Below are 22643 nucleotides of genomic sequence, written 5' to 3'. Positions count from 1 at the left end.
TGGCCTCCGGGGTCTCTACCAGTTCTAGATCAATGAGTTAATAAACATGAGAAAGAGGAAGGGGTTCCATGCAAAGAAATGATTGACAAAAAGGCAGAGATGTAAGAAAGTCTCTGATAGGTTCAAGCAATGGGGAAAAGGCCAGGTGAGTTTCAGCCATGAGTCATATAAAATAAATTTTTATACACAAATAATAGGCCCCCAAAATTGGGGGATTGCATATGGTTGAAGGGGAATGGTAGAGTGGGAAGGAGAATTGGATGCTTGGATTTGGAGATTTCCCCCCCATCCCTACACTCCCACTCCCACTTTTGGATTCCATCAATTTGAGCCAAGAATGATAGTCTCTCCAGCCAGGGGTCCACTAAGATCAGTAACTCTTCTAGGCAGAAACAAACAAAATACTAAGATCATCTCAGAACCCCCAAAGTAATCCAGAGTCATGAAGGTTTTACTTTTTTTTGGCTCTGAGAGTTCTGCAGCAATAGAAGGAATAAATCAACCATGTGACAATGTTTCATCAATCCATCCAAAAGCATTTCTCACAAGCCCATTTCTCACAAGCCCTGCCCTAAGCTAAGAGGATACGGAGGCAGACAGATGCTGCACACCCTCCAGGAATGGCATTCTATAGGAGGGGATGACAGGAGCAGATGATGAAATGATGCAGGAGACAGGTGGACTTGATATCTGGGGCCTACTTAGCTTTGTGGAATAAAGGAGTGCTGCAGCTGGCACAAAGGAGGGAGCTAATGTCCAAAGTGGGGAGAACCAGGGACTCAATAAAGAAAGACAATCAAAAGGAGGACACTAGGAGAGAAAATCTTTTAAAATCAGCTCCACGGGGAAAGCAGAGTGAGCTTGTTCCTTGGGATTGAGTCTAAGGGATGTCCCATGGCTGAGAGGCTCCAAGAAGCTCCTGGCTCCATCCCAGTCTGGTGAGCTTGTTCCTTGGGACTGAGTCTAAGAGAAGGCCCATGGCTGGAGGCTCACAGGAGCTCTGCACTCCATCTCATAGTCTGGTGGGCTCATTCCTTGGGACAGAGACTAAGGGCTGAGACAGCCATAGGAGCTCCTGGCTCCATCTCAGTATGGAGGGCTTGTTCCCTAGGACTGAGTCTGAAGAATGGCCCATGGCTGAGAGGCTCACAGGAGTTACCAGCTCCATCTCATAGTCTGGTGGATTCATCCCTCGGGAGTGAGTCTACATATGGACCATGGTGGAAGTGTCTACGTAAGCTCTTTCTCTTTATATTTTTTATTTATAAGAACATTGATTCTCAAAGCTCAATGACTACATGGCAGTTTCTAAGCAATAACAGGTGCCAGAGCTATTGAGACAAAAAATAAATGCAAAGTAATCTTAGTGCCAGCCACTGCTTTCTCTAGTCTTTTTGAACCACCTATCTGCCCATTAGGGGAAAAATGCCAGGCTGCTCCAGGGGCTTTCTCATGGGCCTGGAGACGTAAGCCCATCAGTTTGTTAGCTGGTGTCATGAGGAGAGCCCACAGTGATCAGAGAGCACTGGTTTAAGGGTGTCTCTTTGCTCCCCTCACTAATAGAACCAGCCTTACACAAACATGACCTAAAAAAGCCATGTAATGACATCGAAAGAATGGCTGCTTTAGAATAAGATGTCCTGAGTTCAAACCCCAGCTCTGCTAATATGATTTTGGCTAAATTACAACCTTACTGAACTTCAGGTTCCTGGTCTGTAAAACTAGAAGAGGGGGCTGATTAGATAATTTCAAAGATCCTTCTAGCTTTTATTCCACCATCCTCTCTGATGTAAATTCCAGGATATGGAAAATCCCCTCAAAGCCAAGAATATCTCTTGATGCCATCAAAATAAATTGTGTCCCAATTCCCCATCACCCCCTCAATGAGGTCAACATTCATGAACAAATGACCCTATTTTTTCTGCTCTAAATGTCCCCTTAGAGGGAGGGCGTAAGTGGGATGCTACAAGATGCTAAGCAGCATTTTTACCATTAGGTCTTGGCCCATACCAATCCTCTTGCAGGTGAGAGAAAGTATGATTCTTATAAAAGGGTTTATAAGAAAGAGAGAGGAAAGACACAGAGGTCACTACCTGTCATGCAGCTCTGGAGGGTTCATGGGAGATCCCACATAGGGAAAAAGTAACAGAAACTATAATTAAAAGTGTTCTGCAAGTCTGTTTTGGGCTACAAATAAGCACACACCAATTTATTGCAATACTCACAGAAGAGGAAATTCTGTATGTGTGTGTATGACACAGAGAGAGTGTGTGTATATGTCTGTGTATATGTGAGAATGTGTGTAAATGTGTGTGTGTGTGACAGAGTGGGAGCATGTGTCTGTGTCTGTATATGTGAGACAGAATGTGTGTAAGTATCTATGTGTGTGTGTGAACTTAACGCAGAAATCTAACCCAAACATTAAATCCCGCCGGTTTCCAGGTTTCTAGTTGACTGGTGGAGTCCGTGGTATACCTCGATTAAGTGCTAATTATTTCCTTGGGGTGCTGACTGAAGAAACACAGAAAGGTTCGGTAGGACCTGGCGCTCCACATACCACGACTACCTGCACAGAATCCGCCCCTAGACAACAATGGCAGTGTTTTATTGCAAGCCCCCTTAGCTTCATAAGGAGGAATGGGGGGGGGGGGGAATGAGACAAAGAAAGGCCTGAAATTCTGGAACTTTGAGAGTCACCCCAAAGCAGAATGGGCTGGCATAGGAGAAAGGGGGCTTCCCTCACTGGAGGGATCCAAGTAAAAGCCAGATGGTCCTGACCAGGTACGCCACAGAAGGGATCTTGAAGGAGGTAGGGGTAAGACAATCTGGAGCTAAAGTTGCAGGATTTTGGAGGTGGAAGGGACCCCCCAGTCACTGTATTTGGATCTCCTCAATGTCAAATGTCAACTCCTATAGAAGGCCTTTCAGATGCCCCCAAAGATATGGTAGGTAAACTATGAGGCATGGAATTAGCAGGACCTGAATTCAAATGCTGCTTAAGATACTTACTAGCTTGTATGATCCTGAAGAAATCTTTTAACTTCTTTGTGCCTCAATTCCTTCATCTGTAAAATGGGGATAACACCAGCAACTACTTCCCAAGGTTGTTGTAAGAATAAAATGAGATACATACATAAAATGCTTTGGAAACCTTAAATCTCTATATAAATACTAGCTTTTACTAAATCTTTCTTTCTATTATCTCATATATATGTATATACACATAATGTATAATGAATATATTAATATTATCAATATAGTTATGTATTCATATATAATTATATGGTAATATTATCTATTGATGTATAATGTTATTATAGTATTGTAAATATAGACCTAAAAAGGAGCTCGGGGATTATCCAGTCCAGGTTCCTCATGTCATGTCACCTGACAAAATATCAATCAATCAGCAATTATAATTAAGCACTTATTATATGCCAGACACCATGTTGAATGTTTGTTGATAGGCTGATTGATACAATATACTCAACAATAAGTTTTCCAGTTTTTATTTGAAGATTTCCAGCAAGGGGGAACCCATCTCCCACTGTACTTTTATTATTTATTTTATTATATAACATAATATAATATATAATAATAAATAATATACCGTGCTCACTGTACTTTTGAAGCAATCAAATTGTTTGCCATTGTTCAATCATTTCATTTGTACTGATTCTTTGTGACCACATTTGGGATTTTCTTGGCAAAATTACTGTAGTGGTTTGCTATTTCCTTCTCCAACTCATTTGATAGATAAATAAACTGAGGCAAACAGGGTGAAGTGACTTACTCAGGGTCACAAGCTAGTAAGTGTCTGAAGCCAGATTTGAACTGAGGTGTCCCGACTCCAGACCCAGTACTCTATCTACTGAATTTCATGTCCCTCCTCTAATTATAAGATTTTTCCTGATCTCATGGCTTTCTACAACTTCCACTCATTCACTCCTCCATGATCTCCCATGAGGACCCAAGAAGAAGAAGTCTTGCCTAGAAAATCCCTTTAAACTTCCCTTCCCAAATGTTTTTACTCTAGTCATCCCCAATTCTTCAATCAATTTTCATGAGGCACCGAGGCTGTAGGATAGATAAAGCACTAAAAAAAGAATCAGGAAGACCCAAGTTCAAATCCTATCTCACTTATAAGATTTGTTTAAGTGTCAACTAAAATTCCATCTTTTACTGAAAGTCTTCCTCAATCCCCCTTAATTCTAGTGCCTTCCTTCTGCTAATTATTTCTTGCTTCTCCTGAATATATTTTGCTTTTGTATCTTTTTGTTTCCCCGGCCTAGGACATAGACGGCACCTAATAATTATCTATTGTTTTGTTGATTTTTGGACCTTTATATTTTTGCCTCAGTTTCCTCCTCTATAAAATGGGAATAATAGTTCTTACTTCCTAAAGTAGTTGTGAAGGTGAAATATTTTTAAATAATATAATATTTGTAAATATTATATAGGAGATAATATTTATAAAATGCTTCACATACTTTCAACATTATATCTTCAGTATCATATAAACCCTTGCACTTGCTGTTGCTGATAATGGTGGTGATGATGATAATAACAATGATGACAATGAACTTAAAGTACAGGATCTGCCAAAAATAGCGACTCATCCATTTGGATGCCAAATGCCCATCTCTCTAAGTTCCAGTGGACAGAAGAAAGAGCAATGGATGGGAGTTTCATAAAGACAGATTTTCTTGAAAAAATTACTTAACTATTTAGTTAGTAGTCCTCAAACTAGGGCCCCCACAGGCCAGATGCGGCAGCTGAGGACGATTATCCCCTCACCCAGAGCTATGAAGTTTCTTTATTTAAAGGCCCACAAAACAAAGTTTTTGTTTTTACTATAATCCGGCCCTCCAACAGTCTGAGGGACAGTGAACTGGCCCCCTGTTTTAAAAGTTTGAGGACCCCTGATTTAAACTATCCCACAGGAGAATGGACAGCCTTGAAAGAGAGTGGGATTTCCCTTACAGAAAACATCCATACAGAGACTACATAACCATCTGGCAGGAATATTAAAGAAAGGAAGCTCAAGCTAGTCCCAATTGGAATAAGGGCCCCCAATGCCATCTCTGAGATTCTGTAATCTCTCAGTCAGGTTTTCAAAGATGGATTCTGAAGTCAGAAGAACACATCTTCTATGGAAGGAATCAGGAGCATGTTTTGAGTATCATCATTGGCTTGACTTTCTTAATTGAAGCAAAAAAAGACCTAGCTTACAGATTCTGGGGGAGGTTTTAGAGCACAGACCCTTAGCTTGGAGCCCACAGATCTCCACCTATCCCTCCTTACTCCTCAAGGAATCTGTGGACAGATTTCAGGGGGTGAAATTGGATAGGAAAAAATGAAGTTATTTTCAGTAACCTCTAATAGAAATTGCAATTTTCCTCAATTATGATTTAAAAAAAAATCTAAGAAGGGGCCTACAGGCTTTAGAAGATCAACAAACAGAACTAGGAAACAAAAATAAAAAACGAAAACCTTGAGTTAGACAAGTTCCCTCTGCCCTTTGGGAAAACATTTCTGAATTAACATAACCGAGACAGAGAAAAGATGCCCACTTAAACTGAATGGCTATTTTTAACCTGAGAAATCATATCCTTTTTATTCCTAATTAGCAGTAAAGTCATAAAATTTTCAATCCATTCAAACCCCAAGCCTGAATCACTAGATTGGCTCAAGTTAGGTTTGGCCCAAATCAAATTCCTCTGCCCCATAACTCTCCAAAAAAACAAAAAAACAAAAAACCCACACACGTTTTTAATACCTGCATCAAAAGAAGAAGGTAATGAATAGACTATTTACTTTAATATAATATAGTTCTGCTCCTCCCCTCCCACAACTAGAGAATAAACTCCTTGAGGGCTGGGACTAACTAGTTTCTTATTTCTAAATCAGAGCCGATCACAGTGCTTGCCATATCGAGGTAGCAAGGTGGTCGAGTGGACAGAATGCTCTACATAGATCCAGGAAAACCTATATTTTAATCTGGCCCAGTTGTATGATTCTGGGCAAGCTAGGCTCTCTGGGCCTCAGCATCCTCATCTGTCAGTGGCTATAATAAAAGCATTGACCTCACAGATTTTGGGGAGAATCAAATGAAAGCACTTCGCAAAACTTTAAGTATTCTATAAATTCTAGTTATTATTAATAAGAGCTTTTTCATTCATCCATTGTTGATTGATGATCAGATTAACTAAAATCCAGTATAAGGAGCCATGAAAAATAAATGAATATCTAAACAATCAAACTTTTGCTTAGTGAAGCAATGGGGCCTCTTTTTTCCCAATTCTTCTTCTCTGAATGCCTCTACACCCTTTGAGCCTTGACAAGCCTTGACAGCAGCCCACAGGTAAAAGAAAATGTGGAGTCCAGTGGTAGGAGCACGTAACCTAAGCTGTTGGGGTTCATTCTGTACTAGTACCATGATTTGTCAGCACTCAGATGCATCCCAACATATAGCTTGTTATCCTAGAGAGTCTGTTATCAGATAGTTTTTATTGGTAACTGGTCCAAACAGGTATGGCTACTGATTATGAAGGCTCTTGAACAATCGGGGGGAAAGCAGGCAGTGGTGAAATGAACAAAACTCTATTGAATTATGGAACAGTAAGATAACAAGGCGAACCTTGGGCTACTTCACCTGGGACTCCACCAATCAAAAGAGAATGTTATCACCCAGAAACACAACTCTCCCTGTGTCTCTGCAATTATAAACCAGGAGAAAGGGGCAAAGAAAGGGAGTAGAGCAGGAAGTGATGGGCGGTGAGGAGAGGAGGAAAGGGGGTCCTTCAAAGAAGTCTTTTTTGAACACACGAGGGTATAACCTTCTGCTCAAAATATCAGATTTACAGATGACAAATCTTGGCTTTCTATCTTTGAACACTGACACCCCAAACAAGCAATGAAAAGACCAAAAGGAAGAAAAAAGAGACAGGTAGACAGTGTGGAACTGGAATCGGAATGAGTTAAGTTCAGATTCTCCCACCGCCACTTCCTAGACAAGACACTCTAGTGTACTAGAGTTTACTCAGTAACAGTTTACTCAGCTACAAGATGGGCATAGTGTTAGCTCCCATATTCCTGAGTTGCTGTGAGGAACAACAAGGTAACATGTAAGGGTGCTTTGCAAACTTCACTACAATGCGGATTCTAGCTATTATTATTATATTATTATATTTATTCTTTTTAATTATTATTATTATAGGAAGGAATTGAGGGGAAATCAGGGATATGGACATTTCATGAGCTAACTCATCAGCCATTTGAATGACTGGGTTCTGCCCATTCTCGGATTAGCCCATCACATGTGCACTCAGGGCCTTAATCAATATTGATCAGTCAATTCATATGCCGGAGAGGGGATGGAGGAAGACAAGAGTCTGGCATCTTTGAGGCTGATGAAATATGGAAACTCTCAGCTTGGGTTTCCGAGGGGCTGGCTGATGTTGCTGGTACAAGACAGTGCGCCTTTTTTAATGGGATTATTGGCACTGTCCCAGGCCCTTCCAAAGCTTTCTCCAGACCTGGAGCTAGGTTTAAGAGGGAGGGTATTCCCCCCAATGCAGAGATGAAGCAGGTTGAGTGCCATTCTAATCCTACAGCTCCAGAGAAGTCAGGGCTCACAAGCTATAAAAAAGCAATACACCCAAGCCTTCTTTTATGTCTTAGGCCAGGGGCGGGGGTCTTTATCCAGGAGGTACAGTAAAACTTTATGGGAGACAAGCCAACAGAATGAACATCTTTAATAGGAGCTAACACAAGCTATGCATAATACTGAGACTTTATTACCATTCCCCGAGATGCTGAAAAAGGTTCCCTTTACCAGGTTTGGAGAATTACCTTTTATCAAGCCCTCTTTGCTTACACAGTGGGTCTCAAAAAAAAAAAAAAACCTGCAAATCTGTTTTTCTCCTACCCAAGAATAAGTTTCCCCCTGGTGGCTGGGGGAAGGAGAATTTGGATTTATGCTCTGTGTGGATTCAATTCAACACACATCAATTAGACACTCTCTCTCTCTCTCTCTCTTTGTATGTATATATATTTGTATTTATATATATATGTGTGTGTGTACATGCATATATACATATACATACATACATACATATATAATTTATATATATGTGTGTGTATATATATATATGGAATAGTGGCTTTGAGTCATGCAGGCCTATGATCAAATACCACCAGTGGCTTTTAGTAACTCTGTAACAATCAGCAAGCTGCCTGCAACACTTTATAACTCAACCAGAATCCCTAATCTCCTTTAAAGCCCAGGACAAGTGACATCTTATACAACCGACTCATCAGTCAATAAACATTTATTAAGCACCTACTTTGTACCAGGCATTGTGTTAGCCATGGAGGACACAAAAACAAAAGATGAAACAATCTCTACCCTCAAAGAGCTTATATGCTATAGGGAGCGGCAACAGGTAGACGATATGTAAATCTATGTATATGTCTATAAAATAAATGGATGCATAAGGTTTTTTCTCATTTCCCTCCAGCTGCCTGTCCCTCCCATCTGAAATTATTTTATATTCACTCTGTAGACAAATTACAGATTATATATGTGTGTGACAAATGATAGTACGACTACCCATGAGATTATATGTGATGTGTCTATATATACACGTGGCATATACGTACATATATGTAAAATATATACATGTGTTCATGTTTGTGTACACAGATATTCCTATGGATGCATGTTCTCTCTATCATCTGTCTACTTATTTATCCATCTATTTTTTCATTTAATGTCTATTCTATCTATTTCTATTTATCTTTTCATCTATCTATCCATCCATCCATTTATCTACCCAGCTGTCTATCATCTATTCATCTATCTATTCATTCATTTATTTACCTACTCATCTGTCCATCTATTCATCTGTCAATCCTTCTTTATCTATCTAGTCATCTATGTCCACCTATCTGTCTGTCTGTCTGTCTGTCTGTCTATGATTTCCAGGGAGGGAGATACTAGCAGCCGTTCTTTGGTGAGCTGGTGGGAAAGCTTCAGCTGCAAGCATGGCGGACGTGCTTTAGGACGGCATGGATTGGGGAGAGCAGATGAAACTGAAGGGAGGTTACACAGAGAAGTCATAGTGTGGAATAAGCTCATAGGGCGGAAGGAAACCTCAGAGGCCACCCAGGCCAACTTGCCCATTTTGCAGACTTGAACCCAAGTCCCACAAGGCGGGACAAGATGCTGCCATGACTTCAGAGTAAGCAGAGCCAGGATTTTAAGTCAGGCCTTCTGGCTCCACATCCAGAGACTGGCTGTGTCGTAGGGTGAGCCCTGAAGAAGAGGAAAAAAATAAGGCAACTGCTCTTGTGGCTGGATCTGGGGGAGGAGCTGTGGTGTGGGAGAGGAGAGAGATGGGCACATTTGCTATGGAAAGGAAAGAAACCCGGCCCAAGACTCAACAGAGAGAATGACAAATGGATCCAGATCTTGGAGGAGATAAGAGATGGTGAGATCAAGGACACGAGCAGAAAGGTTGGCCACGGTAAGGATGGGGGCCATCCTATTCTCATGGGTGACGGGAAGGAGGAATGGGGCGGGAAGAGACACAGATAAGTTTTGAGGGGAGGCAGATGGGAACTGAAGGAGATCATCCTGGATGGCCTCGATCTTCTCAGTGAAGTAGCAGGGGATGCCATCTGCTGAGAGAGAGAGGGTGGGGGTGGAGTTGAGGGCTTGAGGAGTTTTTAAATAGTCTTCAGTCTCAAGTGTGAATGTGATCATTTACCAAGACCTCTTTTTCTTGGGATCTTGGAAGATGAAAATCGAGAGGAAATTCAAATTCTCAGCTTCATCTGTTTCAGGTGGCATGCAAAGGGGAAATTAATCTGAATATAAAGCCTGAAATACAAATTCTCTTCCTAAAAGCCCTAGAGGACTGAGGGAACAGAGAAGTAGTGATGACTTCCATTCAGGCGGCTCCCACTCCATGGACATCTCAGAGATAAGCAGAGAAAAATGAAACTAAAGCACTTTGCAAAAGTTCTCTCTCTCTCTCTCTCTCTGTCTCTCTCTGTCTCTCTCCGTCTCTGTCTTTCTCTCTCGCTCTGTGTGTGTGTGTGTGTGTACACATTAGACATATATATTTGTTTGTATACACATACATATATGTGTATGCACATATGTATATACATACACAAATATGTGTATGTACACACACATGTATATGTATGGCGTGTGTGTATATGTGGTGTACATATACATGCAGGTGCATCTGTGTATATCTATGTGTGTTGTGTGTGCATATGTGTATCTATAGGTATGTACAGGTATGCGTGTGTTTACATATGAATATACACATGTGTAACAGATAGGTGGCCATAGATATATAGCTATGTGTGTCTGCATACACACTTACATACATGTAGGTATATATTTGTATGTGTGTGTATGTGCGCATTTGGCTACTGAGCAAGAAGAGTGACTTGTACGCCCAGCCCACGGCCCACACTTTCCTCTTCCTTCCCAGAAAACGCCGCCGGCTTCCCCGAGATCGCTCACCTTCGTCACTGTTGTCGTCCACCAGGATGATCTCTTTCAGCAGATGAGCCGGCGTGTGGTTGACGGCGCTGTGCACGGACCGCAGGATCACCGACAGGGCCTCGTTCACAAAGATAAAGATGATGGAAATCTGGGGCAGGTCCTTGGAGTATTTCAGCTCCTTACACCTGGAAGAGGCCAAAGGGAAAGCGGAGTTCAGAGGAAGCTGCAACAGGGCCAGGGACCAGCGGCTAGAAGGATTCCGGCTACATCTGCACAAGTGACCGACTCTTTGTGATACAAACATCAAACTCAAAAGGAGCATTTATTAAACACCTGTTAAACCAATCTCTGATTAAGTGCCTGCTATCTCAATGAGCATTGATTAAGCACCTACTATATGCCAGCCACTGTGCAAAGTGCTAGGGATACAGCGTCAAAATAAAAACCAGCCCCTCGTTTTTCCAGGGAGTTTACATTGTATCCAAGAGATACAACTTATAAATGTCTATCAACCAATCAACAGACATCTTTAAGTGTCTCCTAAATGCCAGATACTACAGCTGGAGCTTAGGATACAAATACAGAAAATGAAACGTTTCCTCTTTTTGAGTGGTAGGAGGCAGCTCAGCGACGATAAGAGTGCTTGACTTGGGGTCAGAAAAGAGGGATTCAAATTCTGCCTCAGATACTTGACTAGCTATGTACCAATGAGCAAGGCGCTTAATCTCTCTTGGCCTCAGTGTCCCCATCTGTAAAATGGGCGCACTAGAAGTCCCTATGTCACAAGGTTCTTGTGAGAATCAAATGAGACAATATTTGTGAATCAGTTCACAAATGTTAAAGTGATATGATATTAGCTATTATTAAAGGGCTGCAATCTATCGAGAGGTGACATAGAAATAGACAAGTACAAAGAACGTGTATATATATATATGGATGTATATAATTCAGGTATAATATGGTATGTGTATTTAGAGAGAGATATAGATAGGTAATAGACAGATAAATATCTGATAGATAGATAAATAGATGATAGATAAATAGATAGATACTGTAGCTAATGAGATAACAATATGGTAGAAAGAACATCAACTGAAGTCAGGGATCTGCGTGCAAATCTTGCCTCTGATCCATAGTGAATGACCTAAGGCAAGTAACTTAGCCAATTTAAGCCAGTTTCCCCATCTGTAAAATGAGTGGCTTTTATAAAACAGGCACCTGTGAGATCCCTTCTGTCTTCTAGAGCCAGGAACCACTGACTCTGCCCTTGTCTAAGTCTGATTCTCAGCAAAAGTTGTGGGAATGAACTGAATGTGACTGTGTATTAGGAAACTCACACATAGCTCCCCAAAACATATAGACCAGAAATCCAAGGGGAAAAAAAATCTGATTTCATTACACATTCAATGAATTCATGCTTGGCTTGAGACCACAGTTCCTTGAGAAGCAATTCCCATCATTGAATTTTCACCCAGAAGTGAACTTTTTAATGTTCCCTTCCCCCACCCCCCACCTCTTTATCTCGTAACCCTCTGAGTTGATTTTGGAAAGGACCCACCCTGGAGAATGGAGCTGTTTTGCAAATAAGATGCTGAGCTTAGTGTTTCTAAATAACACGCCCAAAGCTCTATGTAATGGGGCTTTGGTTGCAGAACAAATGGCAATGGGATCAGAGAGTGGAGAGAACAGATTTGTATGTGTAGAAACACACACACACACACACACATACACACGGATCGCAGGTTCTCTCCTATAAAATGGGAATCACTCTTTGTAATGCCCCACTTCTAGTTCTGCAACCAGGGCTTTCTCAACTCTCTCGTCTCCCTTGGGCTCAGTGGGAACCAAGCCCGTCATAGGAGGATGGATCATCAGCTTTACAGCTGTTTCTGTTCTGTTCTGTTCTGTCCAGTATCCAGACTCATTCCCTAGTCCGTGTGAATCTCTGGTCGTCCCTGAAACCCTGACTTTGTCATTGTTACCCCCAAACCAGTCTCCCTTGTGCCTCCCTCTCTGGAAATTGGGACCCTCCATCTTCCAGCCATCCTCCCTGTCACGCTCCTCCACCTGCCACAGTCTCCAAATCCTGCACATTCCTCCCCTTCTCTCCTTTCCCGTTTCTGCGGATGCCGTCACAGTCCCTCATCCCCACTTTGCACCCACGATAACTTCTCGGCTGGGCTTTCTGGCCTAGCCTTTCCCTATCTCTGAGTCTCTTCCATGGTTCATCCTAGACGGAGGGGAGAGAGCACCAGCTCCGGAGGTAAGGAACCGAGCCTGAGTCTGATCGTGGCTGACACAGACACAGTGGAGCACTTAGAGCTTGGCCAGATATCAAAGTCATCCACGGCATCGTGGGCCACTGCAAGTCGTCCTGACTTTTTTGCTGGCCACTGAATTCTAGTGACTCTGGAGGACAGAGTAAGACGGAGGATTTTATGCAATTCTATCTCAACTCAAGTCATACCAAGAACGGGGCATACAAAAAAAAAAAAAAAAAAAAAAAGCAAGACAGTCTCTGCCCTTGAAGGGTTCTCAGTCTAATGTTCTCCAGGGTACGTGCATGTGTGTTCCACATGCTTCCGTTGGCCATGGCAGTACTAGCATCTTGGGAATTAGGAAAAGGTCTCATGAAGATGGCAGCCCCCGGGCCAAGAACTGAAGAGAGAATAATTTCAAGGATAACCTGGCAAAGTCATTCGGGGGAATTCGGGGAAAGGTTACTTATGGAGGTGACCACAAGCGAGCCAATTTGGCTGGAGGAAAGGGGCTTCAAGAGGAAGTAAAATGCAAACTGCCTAAAAACCAGGCTGGGTTCAGATTGAGAAGGGCGTTACCTGCTAATGAGAGAGGTCCATATTTTAGTCTAGGGGAAGTAAAGCCCCTTTGAAGCTTGCTGAATGGAGATGTGGGCTTTAGGAAAATTAGTTTGGAAGGTGGGCTGGAGGCAAGGAGACAAGCTGGGAAGCTACCAGATCATCAGAGTAAAAGAGGGGGACTCAAGGCTAGGTCAACTGGGTTCCACACTTCTCTGCCTGCCCATCCTGACACTGGGAGGAGCAATGGGTCCAAGAAAGGACTCGCCTCTTCCCTGATTGTCTCTCAGCCAATCACACGGCTTTGAGGCTGGAGTCCTTTCACTAAAAGGCATCATAGACAGGGAGGTGGGGGGGGGGGGCATAGTGGGTAAAAATATCCCCAGAATTTTGGAATCCCATCTCCTCCATCTAAACAGCAAATGGAAGTTTCCTTAAATTTTTTCCAATTTTATTTTACCCTTAGTCAACACCAAGTAAGAAAGTCAGGGAAGAAATAAATTGGAATGGAAATGCAGGGCCATTCACTTTTAACAAATACTTTTTCCCCAGGTGTGAAATTGCAAAGTATATTGGAGAACCCATTCGAGAGCAAAATGGAAAGTGAGCAAGGAAGCAAGTGAGAGGGAGAAATATGGCTGTTTTTTATGCTGAACATCTTGGGTGATGTCAGGCCATATTAATCATGCAGGCAATTTTCAGAAGAAAATAAAGTTTTGTTACAATATACATTTGTGTCTCCTGGAGGAGCCCGTCCGGGGATCCATTGATCATTCCGTCTTATTCTTACCACTCTGCTGTAAATCCACTTCTGCGGCTGCCGGAGGATGAGAATGGTTATTGACTGGCCTGTTTGCAGTGAGGAGGGATCATTTCATTTACTGTATGGCAACTGCAGGGAGCAGGGCTGTCCTGATGTCACAGGGAACTCCTTTGGGGCCCGTAGGACCGGAGACGAGCAGCCATCCTCTGAAGGGGCCGCAGGTGGACAGGCCTCTCCCCATGGCCTCGCCTTCAGTTATTTCACACATAATTTCCAATTTTTCACCCCCTCCCAGTCCTAGTTCATATTTGATCTGGTTGGATTTTTGTTTGGTTGTTGGAGTAGGTCTGTGATGTCACTGGCTTAGAGAACTCCCGTTTGTAAAGTCCCTTCCACCAATGCGGATTGACACCTTCTCAGTGATTTACAATCTTGGAAAATTTCCTAGAACACTGAGGAGTTAGATGACTTGCCCAGGGTCACACATCCAAGATACATCAGGGGCAAGACCAAACTAATTCCTGTTTTTCTTGATTTAGAAATAGGCTCCAAGTCCACTAATACTTCTTCTTTTAAAAAAAAAAAAAGGAATAAAAAATTTCTTGGTTTTGAGATAATAATAAGGAGGAAAAGAAGGAGGAGGATGAAGAAGAAAATATGATGAAGACAATGAAGATATGATGAAGATAAAGAAAATAACAATGGTGATGAAATCACAATTTTCTCCCCAACTTCTTAGGATAAGTAGGTGAGTATAGGGATGGAAAACTGTGTATAAAGTCAGACATTTTTGATATGCTAGTTACTTTTGCCCATTATTTTTTTTCCCATTAGTTATTCTTTATAAGAAGGGATGTCTCTCTGGGAGGCAAGAGAAGAGAGAAGGAATACAATGAAAAATATAGATAATATAAAAACAAAAGATGACAGGAAATTGTTATTTTTTTAAAATGATAATGCCATATATCTCTAGCTTGGGGGGATTAAACATTTTAAGCACCTACTATATTCCAGGTACTATTTTAAGTGCTTTACAAATACAACTTCATTTGATAATCCTTTCTTTTCCTCTTGTCTCCAAGATAAGCAAGGAAGATACCCTCCACATGTAAAGCTCTGCTTCCTTTTGCTCTTTGCCCATGTGCCCACCCAAGCCTGCTGTTGTTTATGAAAAGGGAAATGAGTTCTTTTAATGGAACTGAGTCCCGTGGGGCTTGGATGTACCCACAAATACCTAGTAATTCCATTTACCATCTTCAGCAAGAGAGAAAATGGGAGGGATTGTAAATGCAAGTAGAAAATAAATGTGGAAACATAATATGGAAATGTTTTTAAATGATTGTGCATGTATAGCATATCAGATTGCTTGCTGTCTTGGGGAAAGGAGAGAGAAAGAAGGGAGAGAGAAATTTAAAATCTTACAAAAGTGAGTACTGAAAACTATCTTTCCAAGTAATTAGAGAAAAATGCTATTGAGTGAAAAAAAGTAAATGTGAAAAGAGATACATTAGAAAAAGAAAACTCTATAGTGTATTTATAAAAGATAGGGATTGACTTTTAAGTCCTTCCTTCTTCTTTCTCTCCTGTTCTTTCCACAACCTCTTCCTGTCCCCTCCTCACTCTACCACCAAATGCCCCTGCCCTAAGACATGTGATCAACTCACACAGATTCAATCAATCAACAAACACTTATTAAATGCCTGATGTATGCCAGATGTACATGAAACAGCCCCTACCCTCACCTAATATCAATAAGTATTATTAAAGGCTTCCTACCTGAGTGATAAGTACTAGAGTTTATATGATACTGGGAAATACACGTGTGTACAGGTAAAAAAAAATCAATCAATAAGCATTTATTAAAGGTCTCCTACCTGAGAGAGCTAGGTGGCACAAATGCCGAGAATAGTTAGGAAATCCTGATTTCAAATCTCACTTTAGATACATACCAGCCATGTGACTTTGGGAAAGTCACTTCAGCGTATTTGCCTCCGCTTTTTCATCTGTTAAATGAATTGGAGAAGACAATGGCAAACCAAGAAAACCCCAAATAGGGTCACAAAGAGTCAGACTTGACTCTCTCCTGAATGATGGCTGCTAGAGCTTACATTCTACTGGGGAATACAGCAAGTTATACAGGTAAATAACTAACAAGCATTTATGAAGCACCTACTGTATGCCAGATACAATGGGAGATTCTGGGGATGAAACCATGAGTGAAATGGTCTCTACCTTCAAAGAGCTTGATGTCGATCCAGGGGGACACTGAATAAGTGTATAGTTTTATACAAAATGCAAGACATGTGATGATTTTAGATGGAAAGGCATAAACATTCTGAGAGAGTAGGAAAGGTTTCTACATAAAGGTACCACTTGAAGGTGACAAGGAAGTCTAACAGGTGGAGATTAAGAAGGATGGTTTTCCAAGAAGTTTGTTGTTATTTAGTCATGACAGAGGGAGAGGGAGAAGGGATAAGGCTGAAAGAGGGAAGAGGAATGGGAGAGGGAGATGGAAAAAGAAGAAAAGAAAAGGGGAGGGGGAAGAAAAGTAGGAGAGAAGGAAAGGGAGAAACAGGGAAAGAAGGGAAGTGGGAAGGGAAGGAGATGAGGAGGGGGAGAGGGTAGGAAAAGAAGAAGAGAATAAAGGGAAGGAAAAGGATAAAAGCTGAAGAGAGGGAAAGTGAGGAGGAGGTGAAGGAGAAGAGAAAAAAGGGAGTAGAAGAAAGGGAAATGAAAGAAAAAATAGAGGGAGAGAAGGGTGAGAAGAAAAGAACAAAGAGGAGGGGAAGGGGACAGGTGGAGAGACAGAAGTCAGGGTGTTTCTGTGTAAGAGGAGAGGCCCTAGGTTCAAATACCATCCCTGACAATTACTGCCTGTGTAACATTGGTCAGTGTCTCAGTTTTCTTATCTATAAAACGGAAGGAGAACTAGCCTAGGTGATCTTTAAGTTCTCTTGAAGCCAAAGATCCCTGATTCTGAAACTTCTTTCATGGGCTCCCAAGTGACTCAAAGACTGCTAGAAGAGCAGTTAGTCTAGGCCTCAAACTTTTTAAATAGGGGCCAGTTCACTGTCCCTCAGACTGTTGGAGGGCCGGACTATAGTAAAAACAAAAACTTTGTTTTGTGGGCCTTTAAATAAAAAAACTTCATAGCCCTGAGTGAGGGGGATAATCGTCCTCAGCTGCTGCATCTGGCCCGCGGGCTGTAGTTTGAGGACCCCTAGCCTAGGCTATCCATGTATCCATGTATACAAGGATGTCAGCATCATGCAGGGGCCACTTTCCCTGGTTCAGGGATGAAATACAGACTTCTCTGCTTGGCATTTAAAGCTTTTTATAAACTGGACCCAACCTGTCTTTCTAGACTGATTTCCCATTTACACCTCCTTTCTCACTCTGTGTCCCAGTCCAATTGGCTTACTAGCTGTCCCCAAACACAAAGTTCCATCTCCCATCTCTGTGAATTTGCCCAGGCCGTCTGGCACACCTGCGACACTGGCCTTTGCCTCTTGGAACCACCAATCTCTCTTCAGGATCCTTCAAGAGAATATTCTTGATCTTCTTCCCACTGCACATCCCGTTACTTATTGGTTCTATCCCTTGTTCCTGATAGAAATTACTCTGTATACACCAGTATTAATCATGAATTTCAAGGTCTAATTTTTAAAATTATTTTTAATGATTGATTTCCATGTTTCTCCTTTGTAGAATGTAGAATTCTTAGATCCAAGGATTATTTTATTTTTGTTTTTTGCATGCCCCAGGACTCACCACAGTGCCTGGTATGTAGAAGGGGTTTAATAAATGCTTGTTGATTGATTGCTTACCTTTGTACTTGCTGTATTCCCTAGTAGAATGTGAACCCTTTTAGGGCAGAGAGTTTTTCATTATTTATGCCTAGGAGTAACTAAGCACAGTGCCTGGCACAAAGTAACATTTAATATGTTTGTGTATTATATACATACATATAATATACATATATAAACATATGTTATATGTTTATATATTATATGTATATATACAGAATAGAAACTCCTTGAGGGCAAAGTTGGTTCATTTTAGTTTTTGCATCCCTAGTATGCAGCATAGACATTGGCACATAGTAGGCATTTTACAATTTTTTTCTTGAATTAAATTCCACTGCAATGATGTTGCTGGCAGGAAGCAGGGCTGCGGTCACTCACACCTTTCATACAAGTAAGTAGAAAAATTAATCCTAATAAAAGTTCAGGGAATGGCCTGCCCCTCACACTAGATGGACATTAAAGCTGCTTTGCAAAAGGAGAGCCAAAAGGAAACCAGGGATGTCCAGGCAGTCTGGAGGCATGATCTGAGTTTCAAACCTGAATTTCAAACAGGATGCACATGATGAAAGAAATGACAGTTTCAGATATTATTTGCCACAGACGGTCACAGAAAAATGAGAATGACAGAATTTCCATCACTAGAAAAGGCCTCTGAGGTCACAAGTCCAACCACTCATCTGAAACATGAATTGCTTTTGCTCTAAACAGTGGGAATAAACTATAAAGCTCCGAATGTTCTGAGGAAAGAAATCACCAGTGGTTGGGCCCAGAATCCACTGGGGACTCACAGCTCAGTCCAGTTTGTGGGAAAGAGATGGCAGGTCAAATGATGAGCATCCCTGACTCTCATTCCCCTCAGCTAATTGTATTGCCAGAAAGATGACAAAATTTATTAACATATGAGAGATGGTCAAATTTAGACCTGATAGAGTCACACATTAAGTGAGTAGAAGCGAGCCCCCTCGTTTAAGATAGTTCTCCACTAGGACCTGAGCCCTTGAGCATCACAGAGAGCTGAGAAGGAGCCTAAGGGCCTGACTTCACAGATGAGGAAACCAAGTTCCAGAGATTTTGAGTCATTGAGATACGGCCAGGCTAGGATTCAATTCTAAGCCCATGGCTTTCATTTCACTGAAATCATGTAGCTGCCTACTACTACTACTACTACTACTACTACTACTACTATTACTACTGCTATTAGTACTACTACTATTACTACTACTACTACTACTACTATCAGTACTACTACTATTACTACTATTACTTCTACTACTATTACTACTACTACTACTACTACTAATAATAATAATAATAATAATAATATGGCTGTAGAATTAGAGATGAGAGGTCATGGAAGTTGCTAGGGGGTATGGTGGATAGAATGCTGGGCAAACCCTTTACTCTTTCAGCCTCAGTTTCCTCATCTGTAAAACGTGGTTAATAATTATCTATTGCAGATTATTGTGAGAAGCAAAGGAAATAACATGTAAAACACTTTGTAATCCTTAAAGTACTATATAAATAGAAATTTATGATTATTATCAATTATCTTCAAGCAAAGTAAGTGCCAATATGAAGAATTAAGTCCATAAACTACTACTACCCACCATCACTATCACACACACACACACACACACACACACACACACACACACACTCAGCTCAACCAGAAAAGGGCCAGATATAGGTAATTGTAAATCCAGAGTAGAGTCCTTGGAAACCCAGGAGGCAGTTGGGTTAGGACCAGGATACTCCAGAGCTCCAGAATCTCTAACAGTCCATCCTGAGATCCTAGAGAGGGCCCTGAAGAACCAACATTCTAGACTTCCTGGGTAGCCAATCTCAGGACGTACAAGTCACCACAAGAACCTAAGGGTCAGAGTAAGACCAAGTCAACCTCAAAGGTCAGTTGGGGGCCGAAGGTGGCCCTAGCAAAAAGCTCCATTTTAGTAATTCAAGGTGGAGAGGAACAAATTGGAGAAAAGAATATATATCATATGTATGTATATGTATATATTGAAAATCTAAAGATTTCTTTCAGAATAAGAAATCAATGCAATTTATAATTACATGAAAAGAAGCTCTAAATATTGATTAGGGAAATTCAAATTGAAAGAACTCTGAAGGACCATCTAATATCTATGATTGGCTTACATGATAGAAAAGGAAAATGACAGAGGCTGAAGGGAATATGAAAAAATGGGGCACTACTGCATTGCTGGTGGAGTTGTGAACTTGTCCATCATTTTTCAGAACAAAATGGAAATAAGCCAAAAAGGCTATGAAACTAGCAAACCCCTTTGACCCAGAAAATTCAATACTTTGTCTGTACCCCAAAGAGCTCAAAGAAAAAGGATGGGGACTTAAATGTACAAAAATATTTATAATAGAAGTGTTGTGGCAAAGAAATGAAAATTAAGGGGATGCCCATCAAGTGAGAAATGACTAAACATGTTGTGATATAAAATTGATATAATGTTCTTGTCCTGTAAGAAATAACAAGCAGGATGGTTTCAGAAAAATCTAAGAAGATTTATATGAATGTATGCAAAGTGAAGTGAACAGGACCAGGATGAGACCATTGGTATATACTACCAATAATGCTGTGATGATGATCAATTGTGAAAGACGAGTCTACTCTGATCAATACAATGATCCAAGACAATTCCAAAGGACTCAGATGAAAAATGCTATCCACCTCCAGAGACTCGAGAAAGAGAACTGATGAATTATGCATACAGATGGAAGCACATTTTTTTACTTTGTTTCATGGGTTTTGTGTATGCGTTTTCTTTTGCAACATGGCTAATAAGGAAATATGTTCTGCATGACTTCACATGTATAATCACTAACATTGCTTATCTTCTTGAGAGGTGGAAGAGAAATAAGAGGGGAAAAGAATTTCAAACTCAAAACTTTAAAAATGAATGCTAAATAGTTTTACATATAATTGGGAAATATTTAACAAAATAAAATTTAAAATATCCAAAAAAAAAAAAAAAAAAAACTCGAAGGATTTCCAAAAAGAAGAAATTACTCTGAAATTACTCTAAGCTTAGATTAAAAGGAGAAAAAAATGATTTTTTCCCATAGAAACCACATGGATACCAATTTTTAAAAAGCAAGTAATTTTTTTTAATGATGTAAAAGGTCTTGAGGAAAGAATGGGAAGAATACATAGCTAAAAAGACAAAGTGGTAAGCTTTATTTTAGTACAATTCTCTGAAGACTAAAATAAATCAAATAGAAATCAATGACTCCACAAAATATCCATAAATAGTAGAACAAAATCAAAAATTTGAAAAAGAAGATAATCTGCCATTAAAAAAATAATTTATGTGGAAAACAGGTGAAGGAGAGATAATTTAAGAATCATTGGATTCCCAGCATACTCATATCTAACAGAACAATCTAGACATTATATTTCAAGAAATAATAAATTAAAACTTCCAAGATTTAATTGAATCTGAGGGAAAGTAAAAATAGAAAGAATTGAGCAATTACCTTCTAAAAGAAACCCCAGAAGGAAAAGTTCCAGGAATGTAATAGTCAAAATCCAGAGCTCTCATGACAAAGATAGACTATTACAAGCAATCAGAAAGAAGAAATTTCAGTCAGGATCATATAAGAACTGGCAGTTTGTACTATAAATGAAAAGGGATGCAGAAGTATAATATTCCAAAAGGCAAAAAATATGGCCTTACCACTATAAATAATTAACCCTCTAAAGCTGAGTATAATCCCATAAGGAGAAAAAATGAATCTTTAATGGAATAGAGGACTTTGGAGCATGTGACTCATTTTCTTGATCACTCGCACAGACTCTTCAGGCTGAATCCTAAACCTTTATGACTTAATCATCTGGAAAAAATCAGAAATGCCATTTCTTTTTTCTGTATGAATGATCATCAGTTTTTTACACTCTCCCTTTAGTGCCTGGCTGGCTTCTCCATTGCTCCTAATTATATTTAAGAGGTCTTCAGTCTATTTAAAGTATATCATTTTTGATTTAATCTTCTTTGAAAACAGAATCTGCTTTTTTGGAATGTGCATTCTAGTAGGAAGACACAACTTCTGCAAAATTATAATAATAACAATATAATACAATTAATAAGAAGAAGTCACAATTATATCACATTTTTTCATTAATTTATTTTAATACACATTGCTTTATGAATCATGTTGGGAGAGAAAAAATCAGAACAAAAGGGAAAAATCATGGCGGAAGGAAAACACAGGAAAAAGAAATAAACAGCATGTGTGGATTTACATTCAATCTCCATAGTTCTATTTCCAGATGCAGAATTATATAATGTTTTAAGATTTTAGGTTTGATCCAAGAATTCTAGCAAATAGACGGGGTCTTCCTTACAGCCTAATGATATTTCTGTTGTTCTTAATTTGTGGATGTATTGGATCCAATTAATTGCTGAATTAGAATCAATTAAAGGAAAAGATATAAACTCCAAAAAATTTTTCAAGATCTTTGCAGGTCTGGAAACAGTTTAAGACTCAGCCAACCAGTAAAAGTAGTGGAATCAAGAAAGACCAATACTTTGTTTAAACAGTCTAGATTTTTATCACACTTCCTGCACACAATTAGGGTATATAACAGTTAAAGCACTGGGCCTGGAGTTAGGAAGCTAGTAAGATCTGAGTTCAAGCCCAGTTTTAGGCATTTACTAGTTAAATGACCATAGGCAAATCGCTTAATTTCTACCTCAGTTTCT

General features: G+C 40.3%; 1 protein-coding gene across 1 annotated transcript in view; it reads right to left on the bottom strand.

Annotated features, from left to right (window-relative positions):
• GALNT17 (polypeptide N-acetylgalactosaminyltransferase 17) overlaps window positions 1-22643 on the bottom strand; it is a 428034-nt gene that overhangs the window by 216279 nt on the left and 189112 nt on the right. The window contains exon 3 of the mRNA XM_051992009.1: window positions 10547-10713. Within this exon, the coding sequence (XP_051847969.1) occupies window positions 10547-10713 (167 nt within the window). The remainder of the gene's footprint in view (window positions 1-10546; window positions 10714-22643) is intronic.

The sequence above is a fragment of the Antechinus flavipes genome, chromosome 4, assembly GCF_016432865.1.
Source record: "Antechinus flavipes isolate AdamAnt ecotype Samford, QLD, Australia chromosome 4, AdamAnt_v2, whole genome shotgun sequence".
Classification (NCBI taxonomy): domain Eukaryota; kingdom Metazoa; phylum Chordata; class Mammalia; order Dasyuromorphia; family Dasyuridae; genus Antechinus; species Antechinus flavipes.
Note: the sequence above shows the minus strand (reverse complement) of the source record. Positions and strands in the feature narration are given on the sequence as shown.